The sequence below is a fragment of the Bombus terrestris genome, chromosome 10, assembly GCF_910591885.1.
Source record: "Bombus terrestris chromosome 10, iyBomTerr1.2, whole genome shotgun sequence".
In the NCBI taxonomy this organism is placed as follows: Eukaryota; Metazoa; Arthropoda; class Insecta; order Hymenoptera; family Apidae; genus Bombus; species Bombus terrestris.
In genome coordinates, this window is record NC_063278.1 from 692,761 (window position 1) to 712,596 (window position 19,836).

Sequence of the window (19,836 nt, forward strand, 5' to 3'; positions counted from 1 at the left end):
TATTAGGTAGCGGAACTAACGGCATTGGTATGCAAGGCAGTGTGGCCAACAAAAGTGAAAAACGAGAGTAAGCGAATCCCGCTGTTGCCGCTGTATCGTCGGGAACAATTTCAAAATTGCACCAGCGCGAGAAAGCAAGTAGCCGGAGGTCCGCCAGTGACTCATTGTCACGGGATTCGTTAACTCGCCAGGTGGGAGGCTGGTTGGAACGGAAAATTCACGCGTAGGTGGTGAAAGTGAGTGGTTCGGTGACTTAACGAGACCGTTTTCGCCCGATGCCTGAATGATGTCGGTCGCTAGAACGACCGGAGAATAGGAGCGATTTTTCAAACGACGGTTAGTCATATCAGCTATCTTTTACAGCGAATATTTATTAGATTCGGACGCGTTATCTTTTGATTAATTTGCATTATATATCGCAAATATTTGCATTTTGCAACTCGATACTCCGTGTTTCGTATAACTTGCGACTCGTTCGTTAAATTTATGTCACGATAACAGAGTTACAAGTACGCGCTGTACGATCTATTTCGCCAACTGCGTGGCAATTTTATCGAGCGAACTTGAGCACGTTCGACGCAATTGTGAAAGAAAGTATTCTTATTCCCGTAGAAAGTGCATTCTTCTTCTTCTTCTTCCTCTTCTTCTTCTTCTTCTTCTTCTTCGACAGACCGGTGATCAGCTAAACGGTGGAGCTATTTTTTTTCTTCGTCGCGCAACGACGGTGATAAACGATCCTGCTCTCGTTCGGAGAAATCTTCGATCTATCATTCGCCTCCTTTTCTTTGATTTCCTATTCTTTGCGATGTTTGCGACGCTCGTATTGGGAAAGGTCGATCCTTGGTGCTTTTACGAGTTACAGTCGTAATGTATAGCATTATGACGAGACGTAAAGTGAAACGCTTCGATCCTTATCTTCCTTCCGATGATACACGCTGTTACTACAACGGTGATGGGGAATATAGTTTCATGGTCGAAAGTGTAACGACTTTCAATTTTACGTGGTAATTGGCGAGCAAGTTACAATAGGCGAGAATTTATGAAATATTATACTAATAAGTAGCGATGGGCTTAAAGCATTGTACGTCGAGAGTATAGCGGCTGCGAAACGTATTCGCGCGTCATTTCCAGCCAAGTTCGGCGATAAGTTTCTTTACTTTTCGCTAGTACGTAATATACCTGTGTTTCGAAGAATATCATAATTTACATAAAGGAAAATTAAGGAAGACGGATGCGTGTATATATATATATAGATAGATAGATAGATAGATAGATAGATAATAGATTAATTCTTTTATTTATAATTTACTTTTTTTTTTTTTTTAAAAGAAAAAAAAACAGTACTTTAACGGTAGAAATAGTGGAACTTTACGAGTATCTTATCGGAGATTAATCAAAAATCGCTTCTCTTAGGTGTCGTTCATAGATAGTTGGAAGAGAAAATAGGTTAAAATAAATGTAAAATAAATGTGTATAATTGCTGCGATAAACGTTTAACGAAACACTGGCAAGAAGTTTGATTCGTTCGAAGGTCCAAGTAGTTGGAAATCGCAGGATGATGCACGATGAATTTTAATGCAATACGATTGGAAAGAGCGAAACTCGTTAAATCGAAAGATACGAATCTTTTAAAAATACATAACTGGTAAATGTAAGATGCTTCGCGACAAACTAATAGCATAATGTTACGACGACCGATATGTTTGAAACGTCGGAGAAAGTTTCAAAGATGTGGTACATGTAAAATTACATAAAAAGGAAATTGGTATTTTTTATATAAAAGTATCAATTACCCGTTCTAACTTTTAACGGAGGACGCGAACATCTATTTAATTTCTGTTTCTTTGATCGTGTCCATAAATGTATAAATTTGCGCGAAACCGGCAATTTCCTTCCAAATATTGAAACCCTAATAAGCGAAGCTCGAACGTTGGATTTGTTTCGGACTTATAATTTCACGTTGAAGTTGGTCCCATCGCTACCGATAAGTAGTATAAGTTTTATATCGAGACTGAAAACAATCGAAATGTCGGACAATGGAGGAAAGCGTTTCGGCAAGCGCGATAAAAGTTTATTAGCTATCGAGGCATTTCGGATCACGCGTGTGATCTGTTTAGCAATCGGCTGATTGTTTCAGCTTCTTTCTCCGTTTCCTATACACGATGACGTACGTTTGTGTGTGTTACGCGTGAATTACGAATATCGTTACACAAAGGTAGCAGATTTCGTGGCCTCTCGTTGGTAGAACAAAGGAAACGGGTTCCCCGATTCATCGCGTGCGATACTTTAGCTAGATTTCCACGTCGCTTTATCGCTTTATCGCTTTATCGCTTTATCGCTTTACCGGTCCGCGATTCACGCACGACGAACTGTTAAATATCGCGTTAAACGCTTTATTTTATGTCTTTCCATGGTACGTTTGAAGCCCGCTTCGGTCGAAACCGCTACTTGATCCTTTGCAACAAGTACGAAGAGTACAGATAACGGTCAATTTGTATTCTTTAAATACACTTTCGCCACTCTACGATAACGTCGATCGTGTTTTTTCCATATCGCTTAATGCGAATGCGAAATACATTGTTTTAAATATTTTCTATAAATCAACGTGGTCGGAAATGTTAAATACGAGATTTATCATTATTTATTTATGTCGATTGGTTCGACGTACAACTCGCGATATTTGGCACGTCGGACTACGAATTTCTTCTGTTACTTTCTCGATCGTTCTCAAATTGCACGATGTTGTGTGTGTGCGCGTGTATAGAAAATGATCGCGAACACAGAAAACGTCAAACTACTCTCTACCGTTCGCGATGCCCGGATACCGTTAAACGCTAATGCTAATATAACGAAAATCGAGGGGCCCCTTTCGAAAGTTCTTTCAGTCGAAAATGAATATCGGTAAACAAAGTTAAGACAGGCCATTCCAAATATATTTGTTTATTTTGGCAACTTATTGCGTCGTTTGTTACAAGCGTGCAATTTGAAAGAACTTTTTCGGAATGTTCTGTTCGTCGCCTTTGAATTAATTAGACTGGCAAAAGTAAACAAGTGGCTGGGTATCTTTAAGCCACAACGTATACATTTTTTGAGGACGTGTACAAAGTAGAACGATGATAAATAGTCGCAACTCCAGTTCGCTAACCATACATCGAAGCTTCGCGTTTCGATAATTTATGCGTACATTTGCGACATTTCCTCGTAATTTGTACGTCGGTTTGCATTTAAAAGCGCAGCTTCTTCAGGCATTCTTCGAGGAATACGGCGCCGCTGGCGTTGATACGTCCAGGTTTAAACCGTTCTTTCAGCGATTAGCATATAGGCACACTGACACACTAAGGTCGTGTATCTACGTGCTTTCCTTTTTCTTTTTCCTTTTTCTTTCTTTCTTCTTCTTTTTTTTTTTTCTCTTACGATACTTTTGGTACCAGACAAAGTCTGAAGTAGAGAATTTTGGAGCACGCAGCGCGAGCAGTTTGGCAGAGTGGAATGACAAACAGGTAACCGATCGCGAGCGAGCGGTTGGATTTGCGATAAAGCTACACTGGCTCGTGAAAATATTTGAACGTTTGGCATAGGAAACCTTTTAAGAATTATTGCATTTACAACGTCGTTCTTTTGTTTGATCGTCGTGTCGTTATTATTCTTTTTAATACGCTAGATGACGCTAAAAATGGATCGTCGTCTTAAAATTCTATCGCACTTTGAATCAAACGTATTCACGTTGTTTGTCATCTACCTTGAATATATCTGTTTTGCTTGTATCGAGACGCTGTTTCCTTCTTTCGAAGAAGTACATCGTGGCCAATGCGATTGCGCAAATAAATCTTGTTATCGTCAACGCGAACGATTCCTGCGAGTCGAGCCTCTCGTATTTGCATCCGATCCATCTACCGATCAACTATTTTACGAATAATTTGTTGTAATTATTATAATTTACGATATTTACGATACAGTTATATTTTTTTCTCTGCTTTCGAATTTACGTAGTTGACCAGCAATTTATACGCTACTCTATAGTTTATATGTACTAATGAATATGTACGCATATGTATATCCGTTGACAGGTAATAACGATAACCTTAATGGCCATAGTCGGTATTTCCGAATAATATAAATTTCTATTGTAATTACAGGGACATTTTGGTAGAATTCGGTCACCGAAGGTGCTTAAGTTTGAAGTATGCTCTTAAGAACGTACGCCGGAGAAATATCTACAGTGGTAATGGAATATTATGGAGATGATTTAAACGGGTAAGAGAGCAGCAAGTTCGAGAAAGGTTCGTCAATTGCGACGAACGGGTACGACTTTCACTCCATTTGAACGAGCAGTGCGCGCCACGCTGTATTATTTATTAAGGCAAAAAGTTTTGTGCTTAATGATATTTTTCGCAGATGTAAATGAATTTGTAACGTACTCGATGTTTAACGGTACGATGAGTTTGCTCGCGTTATTGCTTCGAATCGATCCGTAATTGAGAATGCAAATTAATTTCCCATTTTGATCGCAGGTGAGAACGCGTTATATACGTGAAATAGGTATTTGAAGAACAAGGTATAACGGAATTTATTACGATCGCATCGAACCAACAAATATATAAACGCAGCGATAAACGTAACCATTCTGTTAGCCTCGCCTCGTCGCTGTCATCCACCAAACGGTGCGTTACTTACGATCTACGTTACAAAGGGACTAAAAATTCCCGAACGGATAATGAAATTCAGACGGCCAAAGACAAAAGGGACATGTTCGCCACCTCGATAAATCTACCCTACGTCCCGTATAGTGGTCCCGTCGGTGCAACGGTAAGTCTCGAAAGGATTCGATCGTCGTTGTCCAATAAAGATTTATCAGCGATTTATGAATTTATTCTCTCTCACTCTTTTCCCAACGCTTTTATATCGCTCTTTGAAAATCTTTTTATCCTTTCTTTTTATCGGTTTTCATCGGACACATACTTTGGTCATCGTCGCGCGCTTCGAGTATCAAGAATCAAGAATCGATGGAACGAACGAGCGTTTCTTTTTCTTTTTTTGCTCGTTTTGACTCGAATAATCGAATAAATTTAAACGTTTCCACGCGATAACGAAGACGACGTCGTACGCGACGAGGTGGTCAGGGTGAACGAGAAGAGGGAAGAGCGATTCGGCGACCCAAAATTGACAAAGATATCGGCGCACGCCCACGAACCATCGTCTTCGTAATGGCGCGACGCGACGTTCGATCGTGCACGATCGAACCAGCGATCGAGTAATCGAGCACATCCAGGTGTGCCCCCGTTGCGCGTCGTCTTACGTCGCGGCGAACTCTCTACCCTACGCGAGCGTTCCGAGGATCGTGGATTCCAAGTCGAGATCACGAGGACGCGCAATTAACTAGTTGATAAACCACGCGCGCATTTTTTCCTTCGCGAGCGTGCATCGTAATCAGCGGACGGTCGGTCAGTCTCGGTCGCTATGCGCCGGGAGAAAGTTGGCTCAAGGTGAACCGTGAGAATGAAATAACGTGGCGCTCGTAGCGTTTCTGCTAGCTCTATTCCACTCTTTTCTCTCTTCTTTTTTCTTTATCGTTTTCCGAGGCGGGTCGAATCCTCGACGGGAACAGGGTGACCGACGTTTAATTAGACAAAAATCGTGAAAAATCGGGTGATCCGTTACAATTAGCTAAATTACGATTCGAATGTAACCGAGTTTACGATACGCTCGACTATCGAGAACGCTTTACGCCAACGTGCCGAATCTAAAATAGTAACTTGACCGTGAAAGTGAGCGTGACAAACTATCCTTATTCAAAAACTGTTTGACCGGTTGCCGAAGGTACTATCGATGATAGCAGATTCTATATTAGAAGAAACATACGGCGTATCAAGATAGTATCTGATCTAAACGACGTCCGTTGGTCCTAACGTTAATTAGTTACAGTAACCGATTATTTATTATCGAAATTATTTCGAACGAACGCCTTACGTAATCAAACAGTTTTACCGGATAATTGCGTCTTATATTTAATAAAATTGCCGTTTTCCAAGTCTATGACCGTTTTTCAACACGATTTTCTTGACGTCCGTGTTATCGATTACAACGTTGGCGTACTACTTTTCTCGACGTTTCCTTAATGCGATACATGACTCCCTATGTAGGTTAATCCGTTTTTGCATAACGCTATCGTTAACTTTTTAAATTCTCTTTAGTTCGTCGTTGATATCTAACTATTGGCAATTACTCGCGATAGCCTGCGCATAATCTACGTAAAAGAATCTGCGAATTCGTAGAGTATAATGTTTCGTAAAAAAATTCTATGATCATTTAACCAGAGAACTTTCGAGCGATTATAAAGATACAAAGAGAAATAAAAATTAACGGACAGAATTTCTAATTATAACGTACAAAGTATCTGTCTATGGTATGTAAAAAGTTGTTGGATCGAGTTATTAAAATGTTTATTTGATTTTTAACAGGAAAAATGGAACGACAGCTCGAGTTTGAACTTGGGCGCAGCAACTTACGAACGCGAATCGACCTACGGATCGAAAATGATTTCGGCGATAGGTGGTACCCTGAGATTTTTAGGGTGCGGTGAGGACAAGCTCCTCCTCTCTCGATGTGGTTTCGGCAGTATGTTTCGAAAGTATGCCAGAATTAAATCTTGCGTTCGACTTAATACCAAATGAACGATCGACGGCGCCGTTTGGAAATCGACTGCGAATCGACGGTCGGAACGCTGCTCGAATTCCTACAATTCGGTGGTTCGAAGTGAGAAATCGGTCAAACGCACGGTTGGATTCGATCGGATTCGATCGGATTGTTTCACGTACGAGGCACGCGGTGTCTGGGAAATTTCGAGTCCTCCCTCGAAATACCCGATATACCGAATCGTTTCTAAACGCTTTGTTCATCAGGATATGCGCTATTAACCGAACGAATCGAATATCGAAGGCGAATTTCTCTTCTTCAATATGGATGGCCTTTATTCTCGCCCGTGACCGCTCGTCGTTCGAGAGAAATTTTTTGCCCACAAACTTTGCGAGGAAAGTAAAAGAAAATCGGAAACGGGTGCTTTCTAAGAAAGTAGACGTACGTACGTAGATGTTCGTCGCAAGCTGCTTCGCAACAGCTCAACTTGGAGTTTTGTTTCCTCGTCTTTCGGCGATCTGGCGTCACCTTACCAAGACACGTAGAGTTCAGAGAAATACGCGGTTAACCATAAAAACGTTTCAAGGATATATCTCGTTGCACAAAATATTATGAAAGTAACGATACGAACAATTACGATTACGCGCAAGACGAAGTTTGAATTTATACGAGTCGTAAGCGGACGTAATTGCAACGGGGATTTAACAAGTTTTTGTATATGGCGTAATTGGCGCACAGTCCGTTTTCCCTTCCTCGTTCGAGCCAAACGACGAGAATACACTCAACGGATAGATAAAATGACTCGCATTATTTCCCTCGTTCTTTTTTTAACTTGGCTGCGTGATTTCTTGTTTCGACGTTGTTTATTTCTGGAAATAAATAAACGCAAGATCGTAAAATATTATCGATAGCATTTTTTTTTTTATCTAAAAATCTAATTTTCAGTGCCATTAAGCAAGTATAAACTCGCATAGCGGTAAAAATATTCCGATCGGTCGTTCGGATCGGTGAAAAAAACGAAAGAAAGCGAAACAAACGAAATAAATTGTCTGTTGGCAGTTGTCGAAACACGTTTCGCACGAACCGCGAACCATCGAGACCGCGTTTTAAACGCGGCAAGAGTTTCGACTTTTTCCTTTTCCTCGACAGGTCGAACGCGCCAAAAAATCGACCAGTCGATTCTGCGCGTCGCTATATCCCTTTTCCGTCGGGGTTGCGTACGCGTACAGTGGCTCGCGAAATCCTTTTGAAGTATACGCACCTTGTAGCTTGCGTACACGTTTGCAAATTTGTCTCGAACTTTAGCGATACAAGAAACTTTAAAACTTTAACTTTTAATTTAACGCGTGGGCCGGGGGCTCGGTAAAGAGCTGGACATCGCATTGCCAAAGAATAGACTTTGTTAGACTTTGTCCAAAGGATTCGGCCACGGAATCGGGAAGAGTAAACAGACTACGTAACGCGTAGCCGGTTACGGTTCTAAATAATTAGACTAAAATGTTAAAAACGGTAAATTGTGAAAACTGTTCTCGCATACTTTGCAGCAGTAGCGTGGATGCGAGGACGACGAGGCAAGATCCGCGTGAAAGCTGAATGCGAGACTCTCGTGAATGGCTGCTGACGTCAACGCTCGTGGAAAAATTGCGCAATTTCACCGTTCCAGCCGGCGCGAAATTCGTTCGCTTGGCTTTCTTGCGGAATCGGAACCGCGACGGAGGCGGGACCCGGAGGAAGAAAAAACGCCGCGCCGGGAGTCCGGGGAAATTAACGGGGCCGGTGTTCGGAATGCGCGTTAATTACGATCTAATTTGCGCTCGCGATCCACAAATTGTTGTAATTTCCCCGGAGAAGACGCGCCTACTTACGCGCGGGAATAATATCTCGAGATTTATCTTTTGCTTTCCGATACGCTTCCGCTATCGTTGCCGTCGTAACTTTCGGCTTTATTCGCCGGTTAAACGTTTTTTGAATATCTTTTTACGCGTCTTTTTAAGGCGCACGGTAAACGCGCCGCGTTATCAAAGTATCTGCATCGAGTTCGTTCTTTACGACGGTGCACGTTGGTGCGTTTGTTCGACGTTTAAACGTTTATTGAACGACCGAACGTTCGATCCATAAGATAATATAACGTTATCAACGGATCGAGATAATTATTAATCGTTATTGTCGTTGATAACATCGATATCCTCGCTACGAAACAGGCTCCTACGGAAGCAACGTTCCAAGTATCGTATCTAGGTCGATCATAATCCGGATTTCGATTTAGAGTAGGTCTGTACGCATGAAACGCGTTAGAATATTAAATGTCGATTTAGGAACGACGCGCATGATGATGTCTCTTACGTAAATAGGTTACACGAATGTTTCCGCGTAGCTTCGCTTCTATCATAAACGTGTACTAGCACTTTCCCCTCTAACGACGTCTGCTTATTTAATATGCGTTATCTTTATTCGTTTTATCACGTTTAAAAAAATTTACAATTTACAATTTCTAACTCGTTCCCTGTTATTGGATTATGGTATCTGTGTCTTTCCAAAGAGGATGTAGAGGAAATTTCTATAGACAGTTTTATATATTTTCTCAGTTAAACTTTCAGCTTTCTTTTGTCAAAAAGAAATCAAAGGTTTACTTTCTCTACTTTATTTTACTAAGCTAAAGTTTACTTTGCTAGAAAGTAGTAAGCTCTGGAAGATAAATTTTACGGTACGAGCGATATTATATAGCTAAACGAAAGTGGAAAATATGTACGGTGCACGATACGGTTACCTTGTAAGTGGAAACAACGCGTTACTTGTTAGAAATTAATATAAACGATTTGTTTGCTACGTATATAGCTTTCCTGTGATATTAACGTCCTCCGATCTCTCGCGATCGTTTACACGTATACTCGTGTTCATCGTCATCGTCATCGAAACTCGAATTAGCGAGCGAAAGTCGATACGCATCTTTGGATTTCTTGCACGATGATCCACGAGAGTATGCAAAACTACGTATACGTATATACAGATTTGTAGTACCTTGTCTAAAATCAGACAGCGACCGTGAATGTTGTTGGTTGGGAACTTTCGCTGCTATCTTGACCGTGCTCCACTTCCGGTATTCGAGCGGAGAAGGGACGAGAGACGGAGAACGGCCTCCTATCGTTTAAGACAGATACGTATCATGGAAAACTACTTTCTACGATCGGCGATAAAAATATATAAAAACACGTGCGTCGCATTTGACGATATTTCATTGACGATCGTCGTTCGTAACAATGCCGTTCGTAATTGTTCGGATTTCGTATCCGATCATGTACGACACGATCGAATAATTCGATGATTCGATCGTATCCGACGAAGAAAGATCAAACTGGAGCGAGGAATGTTCATATATCTTAAGATGCCGTTGCGGCAAAACGTAACGAGGAGTACGTGTAAATTCCGTGTATCGTAAAAAGTAGGTCGAACCGCGTGAAACTTAGATAACCAATTTTATAGGTATTAAGAAAGAGAGGGGTAAAATGTAGGTAAAGAATTTCTTCTAATCGTCTTGTAAATTTCGTCCAAGGGAAAAACTGTATTTGTGAATTCATGGAAAACTTTCGCTGATATCCGGTACCTGGATATCATATGGCGTGGATTTCCGGTATTCGCGGTAGGCAGAGCGAGACCGCGCGTCATTCTTCGTCGAATGTCGTGTGATTCAACCTCGCTCCGTTTACGTCTCATTGTAGCTCTCTCGGCCGATGATTAAGAAAAAAGAAAGTCGAGCCTACATTCTATAGACGGCGGACAAAGTATTGTCCACGAGGTTGAAAGGATAAAAAACTATCGCTGGACTATCGCTGCGAAGAATGGTTCGTTCGGCGTGGCCGTGGGCAAACGAAATTTTCAAACTATCCACCCTTGCGACTTTTTCACCGCTTTCATGCCCAACGATATAGATAAGAGGATGGAGGAAGGAATTGAAATTTTTGCCGCGGGTGACCGTCTCGGCAGAGCTGGCGAGGGTTTTTGGTGAAAGCCGACGACCCCGAGAGGGGAGAGTATATAGACTGCGTTTCGTTTCTGGTGAGCTCACAACCAACTTACTCGGCAAACCCGTCGGTGTGTTTTGCCGGTCACGTTTATTAATCCACCTCTCTCCGCTGTCTTTCGTTCATTCGCCCTTCCATTTCGCGAGGATCTCGCGGTCGGGTGTCGTCGCCACCGAACGAGACGAAACCAACGAGAAAATCGACGAGCTGCGACGAGAGAAACGCTCGAGTGCCAAGTGTGTGTGCCAATAGGATTATAATCGGCTGAAACTGCCGGAGGAAAAAGGTTTGTGACGACGTTGTGATCAGTGGTACTGGACCCGATGGACCGATTCATACGCTCGTATACACGGTGGTGCGTAATTTCCGTTTAGTTTCCGAGCATCTTCGAAGGTGACATCTCGAGAGTCTTTTTTCGCATTACACGCGTGAACGATCACCGTTGGAAATCTTTTCGATCGTTTGTGTTTTTCTGTTTTCTATCATTTGGTGAATCGCGCTTTTGCGTTTCGTTCGTTTGCACGATTCTGCTCCGTCATTTCGTTCGAAAACGCTCTTCGTTTTCCAAATAATTACGTTGGTTACCTCTGTTTTTTTTTAAATCTTTAATCAACGCTTCGTTTTTATCCATTACGATAAAACACGCACTTCCGTTCGCGCGAGCAATCCTGCGGTAATATATAGTCTCTCTCTCTCTCTCTCTCTCTCTCTCTCGTATCGTTCGATCGTTTTCTATGAAAATAGCAGGCGTTTTTTTTGCCAACGTTCGTCGAACAAAGCTGATCCCTTCTCCTCGTTTCCTTGCTTCTTGTCCCCACTCTGTTGGTCTGGCGAAAACACACGTTGAAAAGGCAAAAGGGTATGTGGGGTAGCGAGTCAGTGTGTCAGCGTTCTCGCGTCTCTCTTCGAGGCGTCCTTCCTTCTCCGGCTCTATGCGGAGAATAAGGCCGCGTGTAGGCAGAGAAAGATCTTCGTGCTGGATAACGAAGAGAGAAACGAAGCTGGACGATCGCTGGAAAAGGATGGATTCTTCATTCTGAATCTCAGCAGCGCCGTTCAAGATTCGTACTCGATGTAACTGCATAGGAGACGAGATTCGCGATAAATGCCAATGATTTAGAGACGTAATTGAGTTCAGTGGTCGACTTTTCAGCAAACATGAAAACGTTGCTACGCGGATAAACGTTCAAATTTGATATCGTACTTTTAGTAATATCAGATTTCCTGAATCGGTATTCGCATACGCGCGATTTATAGTCGCGAAACAGGGCTAAAACGTATCAAACAGTTTTACTTGTTTCTCCAAGTTTCTTTTTCTCGTTTGTTTCGTCGATATCTCCGCGGAAATTGTCAAGTCTTTCGTCCTTTCATCCTAATAATTTCCAATTGTTGTTTTTATCGTTTCGCTGCAATTTCTCGCAGAGCCTTTTACGTTATATCGCTTACTTTCGTTTGTAGATTTTTCCGTGAAAATCGGTTCGAAGGTAGTTGCCGCGAAGCAAGCGAATGCCCGCCACCTGTCATTCGAGTTCGATGCTGTGTAGTCATTCCGTGACGGTTGGAACGTCGCCGGATAATTTCGCGCGATCAGCAGAAATACCATCGAGAGCCTTTTGTTTCGTCCCTTTAACGAGCGAGACGAATATTCGTGAAAGTTCCTGGGCAACCGGCCGTGTTCACGCGAGATCAATTTTCCGCGGCGCGATGTTGCCTTAATTTCCCGCTTTCTGCCTCGCCTTAGCAGCAAACTATTCTTCGGAGAAAGAAACATCGGAAAACGAGAAAAAAAGCACATACGCGTTTAAAATGCATCTCTTTGAAATCTTTCTCCGCTGTTTCTCCGTTTCAACCTGTTAATCGACTACCTATCTTTCGCCCCCTTATTTTCATAAATTAAGGAAACATAAATTAAGAAAAATTTTGTCCACAACTATCCTATTCCTCCGTTTTTTGCGCATTCTATCGATAAAAAGATGTTTCGGTCTCGTAATTTAGAGATTTGGAGAAGCAGGATCTATTATCCGTCTTTCTCTAATTCGATACGTTTGATCCAAATTTTTCGTGGTCGCTAATTATAAAATGAACGTTATATAGATAGAAGAGTGTTACATACCTACTTGGATAGGCGGTGTATTTGTTTCTCTCTTGAATCGTTTCGATAGAAGATAGAGATATACTTTGATCAGTTTAACGACATGCTTTTTAACTGTACGCATTTTATGTTACATTTGCTCGCTATTCTGCTTATTATTTCCGACGATCGTTTTACCTCTTTTACGGCGTGGCGGACCCTCTTTTACCTCTTGATCGTTGCTTCGACGATCGAACTTGATTTATTTTCATTAATTACGTACATAGTCGATACACTCGACTATAAAGTTCAATTTCGCAAGATCCGAACATTCAGCGCGTCGGTTGGAACATTTTGACCAATCGCTCGGCGAAAACTCGAATCGAGTCCACTTTCCGGTTTCCTCGAAAATACCATACGTTGTACGATTAACTTTCCATCGATAAGTGGAACGGTGTAACCATTAGCATACTCGGATCATCTTTTTTTACCTTCGCATCCTTTCCTCCATGTCACTTTCACAACGGGCGACAGAATTTCGCGCAACACCGTCCTACCATGGTGCGCGTTGGGCAACCGCGTCGTCTGGCATTCGTACGGGGTTTCGTTCGGTGCGTGTGCCACTACCGTGCATCGTAGCTATAACGGTACCTCGTTACGTCATGTGCTCGCACCTGTCACGCACCTCGGTGGAACAAAGGGTTGCACCACCGGTCGCCGCCGTCGCTAATAATAATAACCAAGCGAGAAAAAAATACGGGTCGAGCAGGAAGCCGCGTTGCTATTCGATATCTGATTTCCGCGACGAGGAAACTGCCACTTCTGCCTTCTCGTTTCCTTCGTGCCAGCGACGTTCTGTCTCCGGACCTTGATCGCTTTAGATTCGCATTGTATTTTTCGTTTCGTACGTTTCGCCTTGTACGCACAATTTTCGCACATACGTCACTATCTTTATCGAATCGGAACTCTTATGGTAAACCGCCCGTCGCGAAGGCGATCAGCCCGAAAGTTATGCCATCATATACGTACGCGTGTCTCGTTCAAGCTGTCGACTGAAGATGCATCTGGCGACGTAGCGAATAAACTCCGTTTGACGAATTTCTGATTTACAAACGGTCGCAAGAAATCATTTACGTAATTCGTAAAGGAAGGATCTCGATCGCGTTAGAATACTTTTCGAAAGATTCGCGATCACCGGGTTTTTCGCGCCTCAATTTTCGAACACTTTGCCGCTGTTTCTGACGATATAGCTCGCTGTCGTAATTCTAATCTCCAAGATCCGCTATCGTTCGACTCGATCGATCATTTTCTATCTACGATCGAATCTTTAGCCGCGCTATCGTCGTTAAGGAAATAATTCGCGACTAATTGGCAGAAACGGAACGGATTCTTCGATGTTTTCGAAATGTAGGTCGGTTTGCGACGGCCGTTGATGGAAAGAAAAAACGGTACGTTAAGATTTAACGACCAACGATGATAAATTCACGAAGATATCTCTCGGATCTGTTTGCAAGATGCAAGGCGAATCGCTGGACTGGCGAAAACGAGGGTAGAGGAGGCGCGTGACGGAACGTAGTTTGCCGAAATAATCGCGCAACGCTGTTTCTCCGATCAACGATTACTCTTGGTCGCGTACTTTGATGCGACTGGACGCGCCTTTTAACGCGCTGTCCGTCGATCCGCAACGATTTCAAGGACGAACTGTTTATTCCGATCGTTGCTAATGGTTCGCGAGCTCGATCCCGTTCGGTGTCGTTTTCTCCGGTGTCTACGCATCGTATTTAGGACGTGAGACATAAACGACACATTCTCGACACGAGTGCATTCTCTCTCTCTCCCCCCTCTTCGTTTCTCCGGATAAAAGATGCGCGAATCACCGGCACACGGTAATCGGAGAAAAGCTAGTTGCAAAAAAATCTATTCTCGTTGCGGAAGAGAAGTCGATTCATTGTATTCGAAAGGACGATTTCCCCGATTTTTTGCCGCTAACAGACTCTCGAATAGTTCGCACGTTTGTTCAAACGAAACGGCTAACCTTTTTAACCGGATCTTGCAAAAATTGCAGGAAGTTCGTGAAATTCTTATCACGTTCGTTAGTCTCTTTGTTATAGGAATTGTTGGAAGCGATTAAAGAGTTTTGCCAACTCGCTTGATTTCATTATTCGTTTGTTCTTTACGATGCAATTCCGCGAGAATCCGCGAGACGATTATTATCCATCTTTTGCTGAAAAAAGTAGAATCAAGTCCGAAAACAGATGTCCTCGTACGAAGAAAACTCGAAACGAAGATAAATTCGTAATCGATAATTTTCATTATGCGAGTCAATCTTTCGAACGATCGTTTCCTCTCAGGATGGCAACGGACGCTGTTAATTTGCGACTTTTCGCAACTCGTGACACTTTTCACGTTTCTCCGTATATTCGGAATGATATTTCGAGCGTCGAATGTTATCGGTAGCTTCTTCGACGTAGCCGTTGAACGATACGAGCGATATTCGGCAGAGACAGATCGCGCTCTTGTCGAAACACGGAAGAATGAAATTATCGAGGGATCGCGATAGTCGCTGATCAAATTTTCTAATTACAAAGCTTCTCCTTCAGTCTTAGAGCTGTTATGAGTTGTAATTAAATTCTAATCGTTTCAACTTATAACGAAATCTTATAATCGAGTGTTTGGTCGGCAAGTGGTTTGCTAGGTGTAAACTTTAATCTTCCTACTCGAAAGAAGATGATTATCTTGCTCGAGATCAGGCATACGTTTAACAGCGGTGACTTTCGTAAATTTAAAGCGGCTCGTTGAAGTAATATAATCGGCGAGGCGCGTAGATACGTCGAGCAAAGTATAGCAGAGATGGTAAACAGAGGGCAGAGACGCTAAGACGAAATGGGTCAAGATTTCGGTACGCGTCTACGTATGTAAATTTAAGATACGCGCAAAGACAGTCCCGCGTCGAACATGTGGCCCTGTCTCCGTCGCTAAGCAGATAAAGATTTGGGTATCCGGAACGAAATTCTAGGATACCGCCTGCCTAAATTCACGATTTTCGATCGGCTACACCGGCGCCAAGCCGAAGGATTAATTTTTGGGGCCGCTTTCTCCTATTAGTTCACCTTTCTACCGGATCCCGATTCCAGTTTGCATCTGTGTTTGTCTCGCGCGTCTTCGCATAGATCTCGTTCTTGTACCGACATCGATATCGCGTATGAAAAGATGTCGAGTTACGCGATACGAGAGTATTTGTACGCTTACTACAAAGAACTTAAAAAATTCTATCGTATATATTATATAAAACGCTTTTGAAATTTCATTACCAGTAACGAAACGAAACAGTTAGAGAGGCGAGAAGACGAAATTCTTGACAAAGATACGATCGCGATATCTGATTGAAATAGTGGTCCATGGACTTTTAAAAAGCTCCAAGTTTGCGTTTCATACGATTCGAAAAGAAACAACTTTGACGAATAGGAGAGATACTTTTCCGTGTACAAAGAGAAGCCGTGGTTAGAAAGAGCGAAGGAATGCAATCTGACCGAGTAAAATGGAGGAATGTAGGTAAAAATAGAAGCAGAATATCTTGGTATTCGTTAGGTAAAAAAAGTTACTTCCATTTTTCTTCTTCGAAGATGAATTGCAAGCTCATCGAACGTTTTTACAGACAAAATACACGAAACATTAAAATATGTACGATATTAAAGTAAATGGAGGATTTGTCGTGTTACGAAAGTATCGTATGGTAAAAGGTTATATATCTCGGCTACGCTGAGATAATCCTCTCTATGAATCCTTTTATGAAAGAAATAATAAACGAATTATACATACAACGTTCGATGAAAAACTAATAGATATACTTTCTATTCAATTTCGGGATAACGGTGTTACCATGGTGATTGGCTTTTCGATCAATTTTTACGTTCCATTTGAATGCAAATACGTGGAATCGATTTCTTGCAGCGAAATTCGATATCGAATTTTTATAACAACGTTATCGAATGTATACGCATCGCAATGTACGTCCGACGGTATTTAAGATATTTTCGTTGGACGTTTATCGTACTTTCGATAGATAGTTAAATTTAATCAAAACGAAGACGATTTATTTTATAACAAGAGCTTAACGCGATAATTTTATTAAAGCCGTTGGAACGCCACCTTCGATGCGATTTATTATTAAAGTATGGCGGTTGCGTTGCATTCACTCGCACTTTCACGTATTATCTATCGTTCGGCGTTATCCCTACGCACAACCACTACCATAAGCCACTTCCGGATGGTTTGGATTAGCAGAATGCGGGTGAGAAATGTGGGTCAGACCGCTGCTTGCTTTTCTAGTCTGGTTCTTATCGGTCGCGGTGTTACGCAAATTCAGGTTTACGACGCGATTTCGAGAAGCGAAATGGAAAGTGTGCCGAGCTTAACTCGAGGGCGACGTTTCGTTGGCTATCTGTTCGAGGGCTTGCGCGTTAACCGCTCGTCTCGCAAAAGTCTGATCGATTCGTCTCGCGTTCCGTGTACGCTGGTGAGTAACGCGGTGATCTCTCGTATCCGCGAAAGTGGAGCGTTTTATAATATGCACGGCTCCGTGTTACCGTCTCCTGCCACGTTGCAATTAATAGATACACGATAATTATGCAAATTGCCCGCTTCTCGTTGTACGATACTATGGCCAATCGAGATGTACCGAAAACTTTGATATGTTTTAGAAGCTTATTTACACCTTCGCGTTTAACCGACTATCGCTATTTGGAGCGATACCTTTTAGTTTAACAGCTATTCGGTATAAGAAATATTCGTAAATTTTCTTCTTCTTTCTTTTTGTTTTTCTTTTCTCGGTAAATTTGTTCGACTTTGACCATACCAGACCATACCAGACACATTCACGCTCAATTTCCATGTCTGTCATTTCCATGTCTAGGTAAAAATCTCAGTGACAATAAACGAATGTGAAAACATTTTTACACTTTGTCGTTATCGCTGATAGTTGGATAAGCGCGCAACGCGGAAACGAAAAAATTAAAAAAGGCTGTTATTACTAAACCGTAATAGATGACGGTCGATATCAAAGTTTCAGCAAGGCTTGTTTTAACTTGAAATATTTTCAACTAACCGGATGCTTTTATTTATCGTTCCAAAGATTTATGTCCAATAAATTTTATTTGTGATTGTGTAATAAGTTTAAATGCAAAAGTAGCGTCAACTTTCGTTTCAATTTTTTGGTTCAACAGAGAAAAAATCGTAGAACGTAATGCAGTCATTGATTCGCATCTTTCTTTCTTTTAGCGATTTATCGAAATCGGACCTAGTCGCGACGTCCTTGTTTCCATGGTCGAGACATTTTTGTCGCGATTGATTCGTTGGTTCCGTGGCACGATTCGAGTCACGATCGGCGTACCTCTCACCTATGTGACGGATAACCGAAATATTTTTCAGAGATTTTTCTGTCTCGGTTCTTTGTCCACCGGCGAACCGACACCGCGATATCTGTATCGTTCGTCGTTCTATTACGTGTTCTCTAGCAAACGAGTTTCTTCGTAAAATAGCGCTTCGCGAGCGATGTTGCGTTACAAGATTCCAGACACAATACGTTCGGCGAATGTTAAATTCGCTGAATCGAAATTTAAATAACAGGCGATAGCTTAACGGATGTAATCGAAGCGTATGATATTGGCTGGAAAATGAGTCTTTGGAAAGCTCGATGGATAGACTTTGGATAGCTAGATGGTAAAAAATGGTAAGCACCAGGAAGATACGTTTATCGATCAATCGATGTACGTATCGAGAGAATTGTATTTATAGGACGATCTGACGGATATGGTCGATCGACGACGGAAATAAATCAAATACGTACTTTCGATACTTTACGGTGTATGCGTAGCGAGTAATCCGAGGCACGTTCCACGAAAGGAAGATGCTTCTATAATTCCGGGAATTTAACGTTTTCCTCTTGAAGAGAAAATCTATAAGAAGAAGAAGAAGAAGAAGAAAAAGAAAAGAAAAAGAAAAAGAAAAAGAAAAAAGAAAAGTTCGCTCTTCCCGTTTTGTCGATTCACTCGGTCGAGCGTGGCGCTTTATTTACGATATCTAGGAGCGGGGTAACTCGAGGCAAAGAGAGCTCGTTAAAAGCGTCGATACGTTGCCTCCGTTCGGAGAAGAACAACGACCACCGAAATAAACGCGGCTCTCTCCTCCCCATTGGCCGTTTAATGAATCTCGCGCCTTGCTCCGGGAATCTTTCACCTGTGCCCGAGCAACGTTGCACGCTCCAGCGGACAGATAAAGGAGAAGACGGTGGGAAGTGGAAAAGAGAGATGGCGAATAAAGAGGGAAAGAGAAATTGTATATATAGGGGGAAATAGAGAGGAAGACGGAGGAGCGACGGTGAAAGAAAGAGAGAAGAGGACGCGAAAGGAGGAAAAAGAAGGAATGGAAACGGTGGCAGAGAGCGGCGTTTTGCGGTAGGGTAGGGGAGTAGCAGCGAGCGAGGACGGTGGGCCTGTTTGGGACTTTGCTTACGTAGAAGGCGGAAGAAGCCGGAGGAGGGGCGAGTGTAAAGCGCGGACGATCGAGATCGTGAGTAGGTCACTGGGACGTGGCTCGTGGCGGAGACGAGCGTGGCTCGCACCTTCAGTCAGTCCCCGTCGGCCAAGGTAACCACCTCTGGGACCGTGCAGTCGCGTCACACAGAGCCACAGGTTCCCTTTTTCTTTAAACGGGAAAAGGAAGCACGCTCGCGCACTCGGCCCCGATGACGAACGATCGACGAGCGTGAATTATCACTCGGGGTTATCGCTTCGTGTGTACCCCTTGGAAGGCGTGCTCCAACCGGGGGGTTGATAAAGGGATCGCGCGGAACGACGCCAGCTTCTTTCCAAAGGACATCGGTGCGTCTCTCGAACGCTATAGACCACCATAGACCAGTGTTTCTCTGCGAAGAAACGAAGGATTCGTGAGAGGTGCTTCGATCGATTTTTTTCTCTTTCGATTCGTTCTTGTCCTCGCTATTCGCCGTTTTTCCTCCTATCCGCAGGGCAAAGAACGCGGATATTCGTCCGATATTTTTCTCTCGTTTTTTCCTCGCGCTTTTCACCATCCGTCGTACTCTTCCACTCGAAGTTT

General features: G+C 42.6%; 1 protein-coding gene across 24 annotated transcripts in view; it reads left to right on the forward strand.

The window, feature by feature from the left end:
* Window positions 1–19,836, forward strand: part of LOC100650045 (cuticlin-4) — a 60,999-nt gene that overhangs the window by 20,414 nt on the left and 20,749 nt on the right. For 10 of the 24 annotated variants that reach the window (XM_048409674.1, XM_048409673.1, XM_048409677.1 and 7 more), the window contains 4 exons: window positions 37–336; window positions 4,137–4,431; window positions 4,512–4,806; window positions 6,459–6,628. The exons of 1 other annotated variant lie outside the window; for it this stretch is intronic. In XM_048409674.1, coding sequence (XP_048265631.1) covers window positions 4,747–4,806; window positions 6,459–6,628 — 230 coding nt within the window. In that variant the 5' untranslated portion in view covers window positions 37–336; window positions 4,137–4,431; window positions 4,512–4,746. 13 more of the 24 variants (XM_048409681.1, XM_048409680.1, XM_048409669.1 and 10 more) reach the window with 13 other exon arrangements.